This window comes from Anomaloglossus baeobatrachus, chromosome 2 (genome assembly GCF_048569485.1).
Source record: "Anomaloglossus baeobatrachus isolate aAnoBae1 chromosome 2, aAnoBae1.hap1, whole genome shotgun sequence".
Lineage (NCBI taxonomy): Eukaryota > Metazoa > Chordata > Amphibia > Anura > Aromobatidae > Anomaloglossus > Anomaloglossus baeobatrachus.
Window position 1 is genome coordinate 102,606,375 of NC_134354.1, and position 20,834 is coordinate 102,627,208.

Below are 20,834 nucleotides of genomic sequence, written 5' to 3' on the forward strand. Positions count from 1 at the left end.
CTTTGGGCATTTCAGCTACTGTGAGGCCCAACAGGCTTACAGACAGATAGATAACCCCTTTACTGGTAGCATATGCAATACTCTGTGCCAGGAGAATGAAATGCATGACGGCGGTGATAGGGGTTTAATCGGAGGTAGCACATGCGTACTCTGTGCCAGGGGAATGAAATGCTGGGCGGAAGTGATGGGGTAGAATCGGAGGTAGCACATGCATACTCTGTGCCAGGAGAATGAAATGCTGGACGGAAGTGATAGGGGTAGAATCGGAGGTAGCACATGCATACTCTGTGCCAGGAGAATGAAATGCTGGACAGCAGTGATAGGGGTAGAATCGGAGGTAGCACATGCATACTCTGTGCCAGGAGAATGAAATGCTGGACAGCAGTGATAGGGGTAGAATCGGAGGTAGCACATGCATACTCTGTGCCAGGAGAAATGCTGTACAGCAGTGATAGGGGTAGAATCGGAGGTAGCACATGCATACTCTGTGCCAGGAGAATGAAATGCTGGACAGAAGTGATAGGGGTAGAATCGGAGGTAGCACATGCATACATCATTCATGATCTCTTTACCTCCAGCAATCTATCCTTTCTGGGCATCACCGAAACATGGCTGACACCATCCAACTCTGCCTCCCCAGCTGCACTATGCTACGGTGGCCTGCACTTCTCCCACACTCCTCGCCCTGGCAATAGACAAGGTGGAGGAGTGGGCCTCCTTCTTTCTAACAACTGCAGCTTTAATCCAATCCCACCTCTACCCTCCCTCGACCTGCCTTCCTTTGAAGTGCACTCTGTCCGAATCTATTCTCCCTCCAACCTCCAAGTGGCTGTCATATACAGACCCCCGGGCGCCACCACTGCCTTCCTCGACCACTTTTCTGCCTGGCTTCTACACTTTCTCTCTGCTGACATTCCCACCATCATCATGGGTGACTTCAACATCCCCACTGACACTCGCCAACAAGCTGCTTCCAAACTCCTCTCCCTTGCTTCGTCGTTTGGCTTAACTCAGTGGTCCACCTCTGCCACCCACAAAGATGGACACACACTAGACCTTATCTTCACCCGCCTCTGTCCCCTTTCTGACTTCACAACTTCCCCCCTCCCCCTATCTGACCACCATCTTCTGACCTTTTCAGCCCTGTCCTCCTCACCTACCCCCCCTGTCCAGCACCTAGCACATCCCCGCAGAAACCTTGCACACCTCAACATGCACACCCTCGCCGACTCTATCCTCCCACTGTCCTCCATATCGTCCCTCCACGACACAGACAGCGCCACCACTTTCTACAACACCACCCTCACATCAGCTATTGATTCAGTCGCTCCCCTTGTGCATGGCAGAGTGAGACGAATCAATAGACAGCCCTGGCACAACAGCCTCACTAAAAAACTTCGGCAAAGGTCTAGGGCTGCAGAGCGGCGGTGGAAGAAAACGCACTCCCAGGAAGACTTCACCACATTCAAAAATGCAATTCACACATTTCGCTCAGTCCTCACCTCCGCTAAACACGATTACTTCAGAAACCTCATATCCTCTCTAACACACAACCCCAAACAGTTATTCAACACTTTCAACTCCCTCCTTCGCCCACCACTGCCCCCTCCAACCTCCCTCATTTCTGCAGAAGACTTTGCCACCTATTTCCAAGAAAAAATCGACCTAATAAGGCAAGTCTTCTCTGCTCAGCCACCACAACCCCTTCATGTAGCTGACCACTGCCCCTCTCCCATAAACTTCCTCCCCACCATCACCGAAGGAGAGCTTGCACGTCTTCTCTCAAAAGCGCACCTCACCACCTGCGCACTTGACCCCATGCCATCCCACCTCCTTCCCAACCTCACCACCATCCTTACTCCAGCCTTAACCCACCTCTTCAACCTATCTTTAACGACTGGAACCTTCCCCTCTGCCTTTAAACATGCAACAGTCACACCTATCCTAAAGAAACCTTCCCTCGATCCAACCTCTACTACCAGCTATCGCCCCATATCACTACTCCCACTTGCCTCAAAACTCCTGGAACAGCATGTCCATGCTGAACTTTCCTCCCACCTCTCCTCTAACGCTCTCTTTGACAACCTACAGTCCGGCTTCCGTCCACATCACTCTACCGAAACTGCCCTGACTAAAATCACAAATGACTTGCTTACTGCCAAAGCGAACAAGCACTTCTCTATACTCCTACTCCTAGACCTGTCCTCAGCCTTCGATACCGTTGACCACTCCCTCCTATTACAGACCCTCTCTTCCCTTGGTGTCAGAGATCTTGCCCTCTCTTGGATCTCTTCATACCTCTCAAATCGCACTTTCAGTGTCTCCCACTCTCACACAACCTCTTCATCCCACCATCTCTCTGTTGGCGTCCCTCAAGGCTCTGTCCTAGGACCCCTACTTTTCTCTATCTACACATTTGGCCTAGGACAACTCATAAAGTCCCATGGCTTCCAATACCACCTATATGCCAACGACACCCAGATCTACCTCTCTGGCCCAGATGCCACATCTCTGCTGTCCAAAATCCCGAAATGTCTATCTGCTATATCCTCCTTCTTCTCCTCTCGCTTCCTAAAGCTCAATGTGGCCAAAACTGAACTAATCATCTTTCCTCCGTCTCACCTACACTCTCCACCTGATCTATCTATTACAATAAATAACACCACGCTCTCGCCAGTACCCAAAGTTCGCTGCCTCGGAGTGACCTTTGACTCTGCCTTATCCTTCATACCACACATCCAGTCCCTCACCACCTCCTGCCGTCTTCAACTCAAAAATATTTCCAGAATCCGCCCTTTCCTCAATTTGCAATCTACTAAAATGCTAGTGCATGCCCTCATAATCTCCCGCCTCGACTACTGTAACATCCTCCTCTGTGGCCTCCCTGCCAACACGCTCGCCCCTCTCCAGTCCATCCTTAACTCTGCTGCCCGACTTATCCACCTCTCTCCTCAATACCACCCCGCTTCTCCCCTCTGCATGTCCCTCCACTGGCTTCCAATCTTCCACCGTATCCAATTCAAACTTCTAACACTGACCTACAAAGCTGTGCATAATCTTTCCCCTCCGTACATCTCCGAACTACTCTCCCACTACACTCCAACACGTCACCTCCGGTCCTCCCAAGATCTCCTCCTCTCCTCCTCTCTCATTCGCTCCTCACGCAACCGACTCCAAGACTTCTCCCGAGCATCCCCAGTCTCCTGGAACTCGCTGCCTCAACACGTCAGACTATCCCCTACCCTTGCAAACTTCAAACGGAACCTGAAAACTCATCTGTTCAGAAATGCCTACAATCTACAATGAACTCGCTGCCGCCCGACCACCGTGCGGAGCTGCCGCCCGACCACCGTGCGGAGCTGCCGCCCGACCACCGTGCGGAGCCGCCGCCTGACCTACACCCCACCTATTGTCTCCTCCCCATAATCCTATAGAATGTAAGCCCGCAAGGGTAGGGCCCTCTTCCCTCTGTACTAGTCTGTCTACTGTAACTTGTATACGTATTTTGTATGTAACCCCCTTCTCATGTACAGCACCATGGAATTAATGGTGCTCTATAAATAAATAATAATAATAATAATAATACTCTGTGCCAGGAGAATGAAATGCTGGACAGCAGTGATAGGGGTAGAATCGGAGGTAGCACATGCATACTCTGTGCCAGGAGAAATGCTGTACAGCAGTGATAGGGGTAGAATCGGAGGTAGCACATGCATACTCTGTGCCAGGAGAATGAAATGCTGGACAGCAGTGATAGGGGTAGAATCGGAGGTAGAACATGCATACTCTGTGCTAGGAGAATGAAATGCTGGACGGAAGTGATAGGGGTAGAATCGGAGGTAGAACATGCATACTCTGTGCCAGGAGAATGAAATGCTGGACAGAAGTGATGGGGTAGAATGGGTCATTCAGTCTTTTGTATTGGTTATTGTAACCACGGCTCCCAGGACTCATGTGAGTAGACGTTGAACTGAATACCTGCCTCGTTATAGCTGTATGACACGGTATCCTAGAACACTGCGCAGAGTGTTTTCTTGTCCTCTATATTTGGCCCAGAGGAAGGGTGTAAGTGGAGCACATGTAGAGAAGCCGTGTCTTTCATTTGATTGTAATGACTAGTAGCCAGGAAATCTCACAATGACCAGTAATTACCAACAGCTTTCCTGTCCCTTTTGGCCTTCTGCACCTGGCTGGGGAGGGTACAAGTTTCTAAAGTGACTTTAATAAACTTTAAGGGATGTTCACACTGCATTGTCTTCTACAAGTTTTCGAGCTAGTCTGCTGAATAAAAAGGCGGAAAAACTGCTAACAAAACAATCAAAAGAATCGTCATATTAATTTATATGGGAAAACGACTTCCTCTGTGTTCAGGTCTTTGAAAATCTTTTAAGGCTGTGTACCCACGCTGCGTTTTTTGATGCAGATTTTAATCAATCTGCAGGGGAAAACACATCCCAGCAAAGTTTGAGACTCCTGAAGTGCTGTGCCCACGTTGCAGATTTTTTTTCCTTGCAGATTTTGGTGCATAAAAAAAACCGCACCAAACAATTGACATGTCAATTGCTTCTGTGTGTTTCCCGGTCTCAATGCATTAAAAAAGGCGCAAAAAACACGTGTTTTTTCTGCAGCACTTTTCTTGAAAAGGGACGCAGATTGAGGGTATGTGGGCACACTGCAGAACTTTTCTGCGCCAAAAAGACACTTTGTGGCAGAAAAACGCACCAAAAAACGCATGCATGTGTCGCGGGCGGAGGAGGGGACGCTGCGCTCACCACGCTCGGGTCCGGCACTGCTGCTGCTTCGCTTGCTGCTCGGTGGCTCGAGCGGTGGGCCGGATCCGGGGACTCGAGCGGCGCTCCTTGCCCGTGAGTGAAAAGGGGAATGGTTTGGGGGATTTATTGTCCGTGACGCCACCAACGGTTGTGGTGAGGTTGTGACACCACCGCTGCTCTGGACGGGGATCCCGGGAGCGATGACAGGGAGCAGCTTGGATGTTGTTTTTCCCCTCCGTGGGTAGGGGGTTGGTTGTCCCGGGGCCCGGTGAGGGAGGAATGGCAGGTGGGTTACGGGGCCTGGCAAGGTGCAGGGTCGCGGGGGCAGCGCGGTGCCGCACGGCACGGTGGTACTCACTCAGCCAATGATGAATGCAAAGTCTCCGGTAAAACAAACGGCTGGATGGACGGGTCCCACAGACGGCTGCGGTGGTTCTTCTCCCGGTAGGTTGGCGGTGACTGCCTTTCCCTGCACCTGTGTTATGTTCTCGGTTCTGGTGGCTTCCCACCGGTAACCCGCTCCCCAGCTTGGATGGATGCTGAGGGAGCCCCTTTTGCCCGCAGGCTCTGGCCCTGGGAACTGTAGCCTTGGAGGTGACTGTATTTCCCTTCACGGTTTGAGCGGTTGCCTTCAATCGGGTCTTGACTGCTGGGAAACCCCGGAGGTTCCCTTCGCTAACGAATTTGACCGGTTTTACGGCGACTCCAAGCCTGGTCGGGGTCCGTAGGCCCTGCCGAATGGTGCTGGCTTCTCTTCGCTTCCCGATCCGGTACCGGCGGGCCACCGCCCGTCCCCGGTCCTTACGGTTCACGTCAATCAGCCCCTCCTGCAGACGGTCACCACCGTTTGCCAACCTTGCTGTATGTGCCCGGGCTACGCACCCGAACACGGTCAGTCTCCTCCACTACCACTTTACTCTTCAACTCTCTAACTGAAACTGCCTTCCTTTTCCCGCCTCCAGGACTGTGAACTCCTCGGTGGGTGTGGCCAACCGCCTGGCTCCACCCCCTGGTGTGGACATCAGCCCCTGGAGGGAGGCAACAAGGATTTTTGTCTGACCTTGGTGTGCCTAGCCGGGGTGTGGGGTGTGTTGTTGCAGTACCTGTGACGACCTGGCTTGTTCAGGGCGCCACACATGTTTAGTGCGTTTCTAGTGCTTTTTTTTTCTTCTTGAATTCAAAAACAAAAAATACACCAACAACTAACATGGTGCTTTTTTTCTTTACCAAAAACTGCAAGGAAAAAAGAAGCAACGTGCAAACATTACTTTAGCATTCTCATAGACTTTGCTGGGATAAGGGTGACATGCAGATATGGGCAACAAACTGCACGATAAACTGCACCAAAAAAAGCATCAAAATTAATTTTATTCCTCCAATCAGCCGTTGATTTTCACACATGGAGGGACGGCTTCACTGACTGACAGCAATGTATTAGTATATAGCCGGATGTCTAGTCAAAATGCTGGGGCGTGCTTACAGTTGCCATCTATCTGCATGACTGAAAGTCAGCAGCTCTTTGGAGAAATGGTTATTTTTCTTCAGCTAGCTCACACAGGTCTATATTGATACTTATTAAGGAACTATACCGAGGTTGTGGCTACTGGTTTAAAGAAAACCTGTCATATGGATATTATGCCCCGAAGTAATGGCATATACATAAAGGTGCGTAAATTCTTTCATGAATAAAATGTTTTAGGCCTCATAAACACGTACAGTATGTGAAAAAAATGCTACTGGTGTCACCAGTGATTTGGATCAGTGTCATAAGTGTTCTGTTTTTACCATCAGTGTGGTCAGTGTTTTTCACTGATGGATTAATAAATAAATTACAAGGCTTTTCACATCCATTGCAATGTTTAATTCGGACAGGACATGGATTATACACTGATGCCATCCGTGTGCTGAATGTGTTTTTCACAGACCCAACTTGTATTTGCCCTTTTCATAATAATAATAATAATAATAATAATAATAATAATAATTATTGTGTATGTATACTGTGTGTGTGTGTGTGTGTATATATACTATATATAGCGCCAACATATTCCGCAGCGCTTTACAAATCAGAGGGGACATGTACAGACAACATGAGACATTACAAAATAACAAAATTTAGATACCAAGAGGAGTGAGGGCCCTGCTCGTAAACTTACAGTAAGATAGGGGAGGCACAAAAGGTGAATGGGGGGAGAAAAGCTTGTCATATATGGTCCAGCCATCGATTTTAGTAGAGGATTCAAAACCAGCTGCATGGACCGGTCGCCAGCCAGAATTTATACAGGTACAGGGTGTAAAAAAAAGTACATTGAGAGGAATGTAATGAGAAGATACAGGGGGCAAGAATTGGAAGTAAATTTTATGAAGGGCAGAATGGGATTAGATTAAATGAAGAAGATGAGGTGATAGGCTAGTCTAAGGCTATGTGCGCACTGGGAAATGGAATTTTCTTGAGAAAATTCCGCATGCTCTCAAAGATTACCGCACCCGCGGTAAAAAACCGCGGGAAACCGCACCCGAAAACCGCATGCGGTTTGCCGCGGTTTTACCACGGTATTATTCGCGGTATTGCCGCGGTTTTGCTGCGTGCGGGTTGGGATGTGCTTTATTGCATTCAATGCAATAAAGCACATTGAGAAAAAAAAAAAAAAAGTCATTTAATTCTGAGATAGTAGATTCATACATTTCCCACGGTCGGCAGTGAGTTCACATTACCGGCCGTGGGAAATGACCGGTAATTACCTCTGCTGTCTGCTGCTTTCATTCAGCGCTGTGTCTGTGACAGTCGCGGCTGGATGTAAGCAGCGCAGGACCTGTGGATTACGCCGGAGCGGTGGATTACGCCGGAGCTTTGGTGCGGGAGGGGTTAATAAAATGGTGAACGAGGCTTGTTTGTTTTATTTAAAATAAAGGATTTTTCGGTGTCTGTGTTTTTTTCACTTTACTTACGGGTTGATCATGTCAGCTGTCTCATAGACGCTGCCATGATCAAGCCTGGAGTTAATGGCGGTGGTCCCCCACCATCATTAACCCCTTGTATTACCTTGCTGCCACTGCTACACGGCGGCAAGAAGAGCCGGGGACACGCCGGTGCTGCCGCATAATGCATGCGACAGTCCCGGGGCAGCTGCGGCTGATATTCTCGGCTGCCGGAGGGGGAGTGAGGCGGGGGACATTAACCCTGCCCCTCTCCCTCCCCAGCCTGAGAATACCGGGCCGCCGCTGTGTGCTTACCTCGGCTGGAAGGTAAATATGCAGCGGAGCCCACGTTCTTTGTTTTCTATATTTCCGTTTTCTTTCTATGTGTGTTCTATATGTCTGTGTGTCTGTGATGTGTTTGTGTTTACTCTCTGCTTTGCTTCCTCTTCCTGTAATGACATCCCTTCCCTGCAAACCGCAGACAGGCGATGTACATTACCGGAGGTAAACCGCGAAATACCGCAGGGAATAACGCAGGAAAACGCAGTGAACCGCACAGAATTTGCTGCCTGCGTTATTCCCTGCGGGATTTCATGATTAACATTGGAGTCAATGGAGTGAAATTCCCGCAGCAAAACATGCAGCTGTCAAATTCCGCCCAGTGCGCACAGGATTTTTTTTCTCCATAGGATTTGCTGGTGATTCACTGCAGAGATGTTATGAACATTTTCTGCAGCGAAACATGCAGCAAATCCGCGGAAAATCCACGGCAAAATCCGGTAAGTGTGCACATAGCCTTAAGAAATGCTTTTTTTAGGGCCCGCTTAAAGGTGTGGATGTTGGGAATTAATTAGATTGTTCTTAGTAGTGTGTTCCATATCATTGGCGCAGGCTATGTGTCGCCCCGCAGGTCCTCTAGCATCAATATCTGGCGCAGGCTATATGTGTCGCCCCGCAGGTACTCTAGCATCAATATCTGGCGCAGGCTATATGTGTTGCCCCGCAGGTCCTCTAGCATCAAAATCTGGCGCAGGCTATATGTGTCCCCCACAGGTCCTCTAGCATCAATATCTGGCGCAGGCTATATGTGTCGCCCCGCAGGTCCTCTAACATCAATATCTGGCGCAGGCTATATGTGTCGCCCCGCAGGTACTCTAGCATCAATATCTGGCACAGGCTATGTGTGTCGTTGTCGCCCCCGCCCCCCCCCACCCGCAGGTCCTCTAGCATCAATATTTGCCACAGGCTATATGTGTCCCCCACAGGTCCTCTAGCATCAATATCTGGCACAGGCTGTATGTGTCGTCACCCCCCCCCCCGCCCCCCCCCCCGCAGGTCCTCTAGCATCAATATCTGGCACAAGGCTATATGTGTCCCACACAGGTCCTCTAGCATCAATATCTGGCACAGGCTGTATGTGTCGTCGTCATCCCCCCATCCCCCCCCGCAGGTCCTCTAGCATCAATATCTGGCACAAGGCTATATGTGTCCCACACAGGTCCTCTAGCATCAATATCTGGCACAGGCTGTATGTGTCGTCGTCATCCCCCCATCCCCCCCCGCAGGTCCTCTAGCATCAATATCTGGCACAAGGCTATGTGTGTCCCACACAGGTCCTCTAGCAGCAATATCTGGCTCAGGATGTATGTGACCTCTGCAGTCAATCAGCAGAAGCTGATCAGCTGCAGCCTTCACACTTCATCCGAGCAGAAGACAGCCAATTAGTGGACACAGTGCCAGTCTGAGTGGTGAGTATATACGTTTCCACAACCCAGGGGCCCTTCAGAGGGAGTGTAGAAGACAACTCCTTTAATTGCAAGGTGCAGACAATATGTCAGTCAACTACAAGATTCTTAATGAAAACCGGAGTGACTCCATGAGTAATATCTGCTAATTAAATTAGGGGTTTGCAACAATTTTTTGCTGTTAGTACCTGAATTGAAAAAAAACAAGCCAAGTGTCTGAATGTCTGTGTGTAGCTCCAGCTTTGGGCTGTATTCACAAACGTCCGTGGCTCCGTCGGGGCTATCTGATGCGCTGAAAAAACAACGGGATTCAGGCGGAACCACCAAAGGGGTCAATGAGTTTAACAAAGAAGACAGTGACTTTGTTCTCAATTTGACCTTCTTTTCATCAGTATCCATCTTTTTGAGGCAAGCAACAAACCCCACAGTGGACCCCGCTTACTAGTCAATAGCCCTGTTGGTGGTTGTGTCCAAATCTCAGTTTTCAGCATTTCAAAGGGAAACCCCGACGGTGCCACTGATGTGTGCCAGAAATACAATATTAACATAGCCTAAACATTGATCATTACTCAGCCGTGTCCTCATACCTAGGAGCGCTCATGTGCAGCATTCCCATACCATGGCAAACGTGAATAAGCCAGTGCTATACCTGATGTGTTTTGTGATGGGGCTTCTTTTATAGGGATGACCTCCTAGCAGGCTGTGTGCACTGACCATGGGGAGGCCTGTACAAGCCGCAGCATGTGCGCACACACCCCGTAATCCTTTCTGGCCTGCGCGGTGTTAGAGAGTTAGGTTTCCTGGGATGGCAGGGCACAGCGGAGGGAGCAGAATCTATGAATATGCTTTTGTTTTCGCCTTCTACCAGCAGCTGGGAAAACAAAACTGAGGTTAATGGGAGCTGTGTAATTACAGAGTGGGTGCCCAGAGAAACAAACTAGTGCTGACTCCGCAGCGCCCAGTGCTGCAAGCGCAGGTGTTTAGTTCATTCTTCTCATATTAGTTGCTCTTGGACACGTCTCAGGAGTTTCCTCTCTATCGCGCCCACCTACAGTGCTGTCCTCATGCCAGCCATTAGTCATTGCTGCTATATTATGCAATGATTGTGTAGTCTGCCTGTATTTCTCCCATTATACTGTTTACTATGCTCAGTTCTCCTATTCAAACGGCTTGATGCATTAAAAGATGAGGATTTACGTGTGAACAGTATGTCACATGTAAGGCTATATGCGCACATTGAAAATTTAGAAATTTCTGCACCATTTCTACATCTCTTGACAGAAAATGTTACATTTTTATAACCTTTTTGGTGCATTTTTTATACATTTTTTGCATGCGTTTTTCATGCATTCTGGGGTGGAAAAACGCTGCTAAAATTTAATTTATTTTTGTACCAAAAAGGGGGAAAAACAGCAACATGTGCACAAAACATCAGGATTCTCATTGACTTTGCTGGCGTAAGGATTTGCATGCAGTTTTGTGACAAAACTACACTCAAAAATGCATAAAAAAATAAAAATGCACTGTGTGCACACAGCTTAAGGGATGATTGTAATATATGTTTCCCAGACCTATACAAGGCAGTTAGGTGTGTGCCCAACAGCTGGCACCTCCCCTGACCTGTCTGATTTATTAAAGGGAGTCTGTCACCCCCAAAATTAAAATAAAAACCATTTATACATTAACATAGGGGACTTGGTCCGTATAAACAATATATTTGTAGTTTAATTTGTACTTATTGCATTTTATACAAAAATGATCATTGCCTCATGTAACTAGCAGATATTATATGGTAGGTAAGTACAGCGCTTAAAGAGGATGACCGGGCAAACAATATTGATGGCATTCACATTTAAAGCGATACATATATATATTTAAATTTAAAAGCGAACCAACCAGCTATATATATATATATATATATATATATATATATATATATATATATATATATATATATATATATATATATATATGTATATATGTATGTATGTATGTATATATGTATGTATGTATGTGTGTGTGTGTGTGTGTGTGTGTGTGTGTGTGTATATGTGTGTATGTATGTATATATATATATATATATATATATATATATATATATATATATATATATAATATAATATATAATATAAAAATAAATGTGGTTGGTTCGCTTTTAAGTATATATATTATATTATATTATATTACGGCAGACAGGGGCGGGAATAGATAGCAAGACGCGATCCATGTATTCCCATCCATGTTGCACCTGCCAATCAAATAGCAGTGCATTGCTGGAACTTCACTTGTACATATTTCTGAAATAAAACATCCAATCGCTGAACAGAAGCTATGCTTACATTCAGCATCCTAGCACCAGTGTAGCACTGGTTTTACTATTTAAATGAAAAGCCTGATGGTTGGTTCCCTTTAATGACTGTGTACAGCTCCATTTGATGTGCAGCAGCCAGTGATGTAAGCTGCACAAGCAGAGCTTATCTGCAGCACCCTGCAGCAGCCACTATACAGTGTACACAGCTGTGCGGTCATACAGCTGATCTGTGGGGCTGCTGGTTGCACACCACCACTGTTGGATAGACCATCAATGATATAGTCCTGGACAACCTCTGGAATAACTGCCTTAACTTTGTATTATGTCTAACATGGTGACCAAATGTACAGACTCGAGTGCTTTTTATATGGCTAGGGTGTAGCTCACTGATGGCTTTACACATATATATATCATCTTGTGGTAACACATATATTTGATTCTTCTCATTCCTCATCCGATGCTTTCATTAAACAGTTTGGCTGACGACTCAGAATCACAGCACACTGGTCACGGAGCGCAGCGCTGTTCCATTCCTACCTGTTAATCCTGAATATTCGGCTACAAGAAATCAGGTATCCATGTCTTATTTTTTTATTTTTTTGACTATTAAGTTGTACATCTCTGTAATTTAAGCCTACTATAAAACCCTGTCCTTGTCTCTTTAGGGGCGCCAGAAATTGGCCCGTTTTAATGCTCGGGAGTTTGCCACTTTAATCATTGATATTCTGAGTGAAGCCAAAAGAAGACAACAGGGCAAAACCTCTGTAATTGCAACAGGTAACCACTAGATTACAAAATAAACTAATATTATGGGACCCATTTGCGAATTTTACTATAATGCTATGTTCCCACACTGCGGATTTTGCCGCGGATTTGCCGTGGATTTACCACGGATTTTCCGAAAATCTGCAGCAGCGGCACTTCCAAGCCATTTCAATGGCATTTTGGAAATGCTGTGTCCATGCTGCGGATTTTTCCGCGGCAGATTTGCCGCGGATTTTGATCCGGAAAAATCTGCAGCATGTCAATTATTGTTGCGGATTTTGGTGCGGATTTTGGGTATAGAATGGGGGAAAAAAAAAAAAAAAAATCTGCATCAAAATCCGCAGCAAATTCGCGGTAATCCGCGGTAAATCTGCGGCAAAAATAAGGTGCGGATTTGCCGCGAAAGTCGCGGATTTTCATGCAGAAAAATCCGCAGGTACATTCTACTGTGGACACATAGCCTAAAGGAGCCAGTTAGCACAGTTTATCCCACCAAATCTGTCGCCAGTGGATGGTTGGCATTAAAAAACATTCTCTCATAACTTTGTTTTATTCAGTCTCTGCAAGAGTTTGTCTGTGGCTGAAGCCAAAAAGTGCCCTGCAGTTTGGCGATTAAATCCTCCCTTCCGGTCCTTACTGACAGCTTTATCATTCTTGTTCAGTCGAGGTGCCCGCGGAATTTTTCATTGAAGCCAATGCCCCATGGAAGAGGGGCACTGCGCACGCTCTTACTTACCATTGACCAACACAAGCAAATGCTTAAGCTGTCAATGAAGCCGAAAGGATGGATTCAGTAGACTTCTGCTGAGATGGAAAAACTAATTTTCACCCTTATGCTACCATTATGAATGGCAACAAGGGTATATTTATTCTTGCTTTTCTCACACCTTTCTAGTATTAGATTAGGACCATATGGGCAGTGAGGATTGCAGTATATACAGTATTACTGGGCTCTTAATCTGGTCATACATGTGAAAACACTAGCCAATTGTTTGTCCTGTAGACCACTATGTCTCCCAACTCCCCCATGCACATAAGTGCTCGTCCGAGCTGGATGTGTTTTCAATAGGGAGAGGAGAAAGCCGGTATCAAATTCCTCTGCCGCTGAAATCTCAACTGCCCGGTCCTTCTCTTCCCCAATATCCTCTGTTGGAGGAGTAAGAACACATACACATAGGATGGCCAACTGAGCCTGCCGAAATGCCTGGATTTGTCTGACTTTCCTCTGCTGTCTACGATCTAAAGAATGTCATATTGTAGGTTTACCCACCTGATTTATTTGACCCAGTGAGTGCTCCTCCAGCTGTCATGTGCTCACAAAGCCGGCACTTACCAGATAAATGTGTGAGTGACCCTAATATGTGATCTACACAAATGTAAGGGAGTTAAGTGTGTGACGACCGCCACGTCTGGACGCAGATCTCTACTACAGCTGTTATGTAGAGTTTGCTATGACATCATTAAAAAGCAGTTCACTACTATTAATCATGTGGACAGGTTTGTTCCTCAGATAGCAGCAGACTAAAGGTCCAGTCACACTAAGCAACTTACCAGCGATCCCAACAACGATGGGGATCGCTGGTAAGTTGCTAGGAGGTTGCTGGTGAGCTGTCACACTGCGACGCTCCAGCGATCCCACCAGCAACCTGACCTGGCAGGGATCGCTGGAGCGTCGCTACACGAGTTGCTGGTGAGCTCACCAGCAACCAGTGACAAGCCCCCAGCGCCGCGTGGAAGATGCTGCGCTTGGTAACTAAGGTAAATATCGGGTAACCAACCCGATATTTACCTTGGTTACCAGCGCACGCAGCTACACGTGCAGAGAGCAGGAAGCAGCGCACACTGAGCGCTGGCTCCCTGCTCTCCTAGTTACAGCACACATCGGGTTAATTACCCGATGTGTGCTGCAGCTAAATGTGCACAGAGCAGGGAGCAGCGCACAATGCTTAGCGCTGGCTCCTTGCTCTCCTAGTTACAGCACACATCGGGTTAATTAACCCGATGTGTGCTGCAGCTACATGTGCACAGAGCAGGGAGCAGCGCACAATGCTTAGCGCTGGCTCCTTGCTCTCCTAGTTACAGCACACATCGGGTTAATTAACCCGATGTGTGCTGCAGCTACATGTGCACAGAGCAGGAGCCGGCACTGATGGTGAGAGCAGCGGAGGCTGGTATCAAAGGTAAATATCGGGTAACCAAGGACAGGGCTTCTTGGTTACCCGATGTTTACATTGGTTACCAGCCTCTGCAGAAGCCGGCTCTTGCTGCCTGCACATTTAGTTGTTGCTGTCTCGCTGTCACACACAGCGATCTGTGCTTCACAGCGGGACAGCAACAACTAAAAAATGGCCCAGGACATTCAGCAACAACCAACGACCTCACAGCAGGGGCCAGGTTGTTGCTGGATGTCACACACAGCAACATCGCTAGCAACGTCACAAAAGTTGTTCGTTAGCAGCGATGTTGCTAGCGATGTTGCTTAGTGTGACGGGGCCTTTATTGGCTTATTCTACAAGGGAGAAATTATCTTGGATAAGAACCATGTGCTTTAGAAAATGGCATTTGCAAATTGCACTCGTGAAGTTCCCTACATTTAAGTTATAAATATTTGTAAGGCCCCTTATTACTGCATTGTCTTGCACAGGGTCTTGCATGTCACACAGCAGATATGTGACAGATAACACAGGAGCTCAGCAAATACTCATCCTTTTATTATCGAAGTTTGGTAAAAGAAAGCGCAAGTGTTCCACCCAGATGAGGTCTTTGTCAAGAACATCATAATCGTATAACATGGATATAAACATATAATCTCTATGTATGAACATAGCTTTAGTGTTTTACCATACACCCATCACGTGTGACTGACCCACCCGCCTGTTTTGTTTTCGATAGTATAAGGCTAAGTTGCCCACGTTGAGTATTTGCAGCAGATTTTTAGCAGGTAAATGTCATTTTATTAACGTTTTTTTCCTATTCATTTGAATGGGCGAAAAATAAAACTCTGAAAGAATCAACACTCTGCAGATTTGAAAAAAAAATGCTTTGGTTGAAATTTCCAAGGAAAAAAAAATAAGCATTATATGCATGAGATTTCAGAATTCACTTTGCTGTTATTGTAAAAAAATGGGGAACAAAAGGCGGCATATGAACAAGCCCTGAGAATCTCTTCCGTTTTGCATTACTTTTATATGAAGTCCTCTATAGATCAGCACTGTATTCCCACGTATACACTGTCTTAGCATATAACTTTTAGTATTTTATAGAAACTCCTTGCTTTTAGTGGATCTCACTGCAAAGGCTCCTAAAGCGCTCATTCCTCCTATGTCTATCACAGCTGACTCACAGACCTGACCTTCCCATCTTTGGCATGGGCTGCAGTAGGTGATGATTCTCGCTGATCATCTTTTCAGCAGACATCGAACTTTTTCCATGAACGTTATCTGCTGACGGAGACACAAGTGTATACTTTGACCATGAAAGGCACAGGCGCATTGAGCGGTGTAGGACGCTGGCACATACGCAGCGAGATGTCTCTGGGTTTCCTCTTCAGGAGGAATAAAACGATGGCTATTCATCAGATGCTGTCACATATATTTTGTCTGTAGGGTAATGGTCCACGTGGACCCCATGACGTTTGCATCAATGCTCAGAGCATGATGTGAATGTGCTGTAGACATGTCCAAGTTCTCTTCTGTAGGATTATGGTGCCGACACTTGTCAAGTTTTCTGAAAGTGACTGTAATAATTCCTGCAAGTAAAAGTAGTATAACTTCATCCTAAACTGCATTGCCAATGGTTGTTGTCCTGTCTTTTTACAGATAACCTTGACTATACCCTGAGGAACAATTCCAATGACTGTGATGACCAGCACGACTATGACAGTGTAGCTTCAGATGAAGACACGGACCAAGAGCTGCTCAGAAATTCCAGAAACAATCGAGCCAGGGTGAGCGGGGCGGCAGGAGACCTCCCACATTGCAGCTTGTGTTCGGAGACCACTTGCTCACAATACGTATGTGATGGGGTGCACACCGCACAAACTCCTGTGTATCCAGACAAGTCCTGTTCGAGCTTTGTCCATTACTTGCCTTAGGCCGGTTCCACATGTCTTCAAATATGAAGGCGTTGGCTCAGCATTCAGACCGGATATTGTGATCCGAGCATGGTCGATGCTTCACGGAATCACACCCAGCCTCAGGCCTGATTCAGGCATCTTATTTTTCTCAGAACACATTGCCATTATATTTTTTTCTTTATCGTTCCTATGGGAGACCCAGACATTGGGTGTATAGCTTCTGCCTCCGGAGGACACACAAAGTACTACACTAAAAAGTGTAGCTCCTCCCTCTGAGCATATACACCCCCTGGATAACCAGATCTAGCCAGTTCATTGCTTTGTGTTCAGGAGGCATACATCCACACATGCATTCTCATCTGATTTTTCATTTTTGGAAAGTTTTTGAAGAAAAGTGGGTCCAAGCCTGGACTCCCGGCATGTCCCTTCTCACCCCACTGTGTCGGCGGTGCTGTTAAGGTTGATTTACAAGGCTGGAGTCTTACATGCCGTGCTCCTTCACCATCCCTCGGGCTCTGGCTTGAAGTGGGAGCCAGCACGGTTCTCCTTGCTTTGCAGGAGACCGGTCTCCATCCGCAGCCCTTCAGGATCTTGCTGGACTGAGCACTCATCCCCAGGGACTTGGAACCCTGCGTCTCAGCAAGCTAAGTACCTGAGACGTTTATATTCGGGGGGTCCCGGTACTTTATTATGGTGGGAGAGTGTGCTGTGTAACTTTTGTGACATTTCTGGCCTGTTCTCTGGCTGTCGCCTGAGAACCGCGCCGGAGGCCTACTTTCGATTTCACTGCCCTCGCATGTCAATCATGCAGAGGGACAGTGCGGCTCCGCCCAGCGGCCGTTCGGCACAGGGGAGGGACACTCCTCTCTGAGTACAAAAGTGACGCAGATGTTAGTGATTTGATTGCGTCCATTAATTCTGTACTGGACCTCAATCCGCCAGTATCAGAGGAGCAACCCTCTCTGGCAGAAAAGCACCAGTTTACCTTGCCTAAGAGGACAAGGAGTGTGTTCTTTAACCACTCCAGTTTTCAGGCCACTGTGACCAAGCCTAGGGCCTGTCCTGACAAACGCTTCCCAAAGCGTGGTTCTGATGACCGTTTTCCCTTTCCACCTGAGGTGGTCAAGGAGTGGGCTCATTCACCAAAGGTAGACCCTCCGGTGTCTAGACTCTCAGCCCGGACCGTTGTATCAGTGGCTGATGGCACCTCTCTTAAGGATTCCACTGACCGCCAGGTTGACCTTCTGGCCAAATCTGTATATGAGGCGGCTGGGGCCTCGTTCTCCCCATCTTTTGCAGCAGTGTGGGCTCTCAAGGCCATCTCTGCTTCTCTAGAGGAGATGCATTCCCTCACCAGGGAATCTATGCCCGAAATGGTTGCCTTAACTTCCCAAGCTTCAGCTTTTTCATCCTATGCCATGTCTGCCATGCTGGAGGCTTCTCACCGCACTGCGGTGGCTTCGGCTAATTCCCTCGCTATCCGCAGGATCTTGTGGCTTAGAGAGTGGAAGGCAGATGCTTCTTCAAAGAAGTACCTTGCTGGGCTCCCTTTTGCTGGATCCAGGCTATTCGGTGAACAACTGGATGAAATTATTAAGGAAGCTACTGGCGGGAAGAGTACTTCCATGCCACAAACTAAAACCAGGAAACCTGCCCAGGGTAGGAAGCAGTCGAGGTTTCGTTCCTTTCGTTCCTCCAACTGGTCATCCTCTAAGCCCTCGGCCTCATCCACTAACTCAGCCAAGGACCAAAAACCCAACTGGCGCACAAAGGCGCGTCCACAAAAGACCGCAGGAGCTGCTTCCACTAAGGCAGCCTCCTCTTGACTATCTGGCCGCGCCAGCAACATCCTTAGTCAGTGGCAGGCTCTCCCACTTTGGCGACGTGTGGTTTCAACACGTCTCCGATCAGTGGGTGCAGGATATCATCTCCCACGGCTACAGGATAGAATTCTCTTCCAGCCCGCCAAACAGATTTTTTCTGTCAACTCCCCCCTGCTCCAAGGCCGCCGCCTTCTCTCAGGCCGTGGCATCCTTGCACGCCAACGGAGTAATTGTACCGGTTCCCGCCCGGGAACGGTTCAGAGGTTTCTACTCAAATCTCTTCCTAGTCCCCAAAAAGGACGGTTCCTTCCGGCTCATCCTGGATCTCAAGCTTCTCAACAAGCATGTTCAGGTGCGGCATTTTCGCATGGAGTCTCTGCGATCAGTCATTGCCTCAATGACCCAAGGAGATTTCCTGGCATCCATCGACATCAGAGATGCCTATCTGCATGTGCCAATTGCAGTTTCACACCAGCGTTGGCTACGTTTTGCAATCGGAGAGGAACATTTCCAATTCGTGGCTCTCCCCTTCGGGTTAGCCACGGCCCCTCGAGTATTCACCAAGGTCATGGCAACCGTGGTTGCGGTTCTGCACCTCCAGGGGTTGGCAGTGATTCCTTACCTGGACGACCTTCTAGTCAAGGCTTCATCCAGCGCAGACTGTCAGCGGAGTGTCTCGCTCACTGTCGCCACTCTAACCCAATTCGGGTGGCTTGTCAATCTGCCCAAATCCACTCTGACTCCGACCCAGGGGCTCACGTACCTAGGGATGCAGTTGGAGACTCTGCCGGCACTTGTGAAGCTGCCCTTAGTCAAACAGCAGTCCCTCCATCTGGCGGTGCGCTCTCTGCTGAGGCCCCGCCGTTATTCCATCAGGCACCTGATGCAGGTGCTGGGTCAGATGGTGGCGTCAATGGAGGCTGTTCCCTTTGCCCAGTTCCATCTGCGTCCTCTGCAGCTGGACATTCTCCGCTGTTGGGACAAGCGGACTTCCTCCTTGCACAGGCTAGTGGCTCTGTCGCCACAGACCAGGGGCTCCCTTCAGTGGTGGCTTTGGCCCCTCTCTCTGTCTCAGGGACGCTCCTTCCTGGCCCCGTCCTGGGTGATCCTCACCACGGATGCCAGTCTATCCGGCTGGGGAGCGGTATGTCTCCACCACCGAGCACAGGGCACTTGGACTCCGTCCGAGTCAGCCCTCTCGATCAATGTGCTGGAAACCAGAGCTGTGCTTCTGGCTCTCCTAGCCTTTCACCACCTTTTGGCGGGCAAGCACATCCGAGTCCAGTCAGACAACGCGACAGCGGTTGCCTACATCAATCACCAAGGCGGGACACGCAGCCGCCTGGCAATGTTGGAGGTTCAACGCATCCTTCAATGGACGGAGGACTCCAAGTCCACCATATCCGCAGTCCACATCCCAGGCGTGGAAAACTGGGAAGCAGATTATCTCAGCCGTCAAACCGTGGACAGTGGCGAGTGGTCCCTGCATCCGGCAGTGTTTCAGTCAATCTGCCGCAAGTGGGGCACTCCGGAAGTGGATCTAATGGCATCCCGGCACAACAACAAGGTTCCGGTTTACGTGGCTCGCTCCCACGATCCTCAGGCCCTTGCAGCGGACGCTCTGGTTCAAGATTGGTCCCAGTTTCGTCTGTCCTACGTGTTTCCCCCTCTAGCTCTCTTGCCCAGAGTTCTGCGCAAGATCAGAATGGAGGGCCGTCGGGTCATCCTCATTGCACCGGACTGGCCCAGGCGAGCTTGGTACCCAGACCTGCTCCATCTGTCCGTAGAGGTGCCGTGGCATCTTCCGGACCGTCCAGACCTTCTCTCACAAGGTCCGTTTTTCCGCCAGAATTCTGCGGCTCTCAGATTGACGGCGTGGCTCTTGAGTCCTGGATCTAGACGGCTTCTAGTATTCCTCCTGAAGTCATCTCCACTATGACTCGGGCTCGGAAGTCTTCCTCGGCCAAAATCTATCACAGGACCTGAAGAATTTTCCTGTCCTGGTGTCGCTCTTCCGGCCATGCTCCTTGGCCTTTTTCCTTGCCGACCCTTCTGTCCTTTCTACAGTCCGGTCTGTAGCTAGGACTATCCCTCAATTCCCTCAAGGGACAAGTCTCGGCTCTGTCAGTGCTGTTCCAGCGGCGTATCGCCCGGCTGGCTCAGGTGCGCACCTTCATGCAGGGCGCGTCTCACATCATTCCGCCTTACCGGCGGCCCTTGGATCCCTGGGACCTCAATCTGGTCCTAACGGCCTTGCAGAAACCCCCCTTTGAGCCTCTTTGGGAGGTTTCTTTGTCTCGTCTTTCACAGAAAGTGGTCTTTCTAGTGGCCATAACTTCCCTCAGGAGAGTCTCTGATTTGGCTGCGCTCTTCGGAGTCACCTTTTTTGGTTTTTCACCAAGACAAGATGGTTCTCCGTCCGAC

The 20,834-nt window shown here is 48.4% G+C and overlaps 1 protein-coding gene across 4 annotated transcripts in view; it reads left to right on the forward strand.

Annotated features, from left to right (window-relative positions):
* Positions 1-20,834, forward strand: part of GIT1 (GIT ArfGAP 1) — a 198,223-nt gene that overhangs the window by 155,606 nt on the left and 21,783 nt on the right. For all 4 annotated transcript variants that reach the window (XM_075335248.1, XM_075335245.1, XM_075335247.1 and 1 more), the window contains 3 exons: positions 12,222-12,319; positions 12,413-12,524; positions 16,331-16,458. In XM_075335248.1, the coding sequence (XP_075191363.1) occupies positions 12,222-12,319; positions 12,413-12,524; positions 16,331-16,458 (338 nt within the window). The remainder of the gene's footprint in view (positions 1-12,221; positions 12,320-12,412; positions 12,525-16,330; positions 16,459-20,834) is intronic.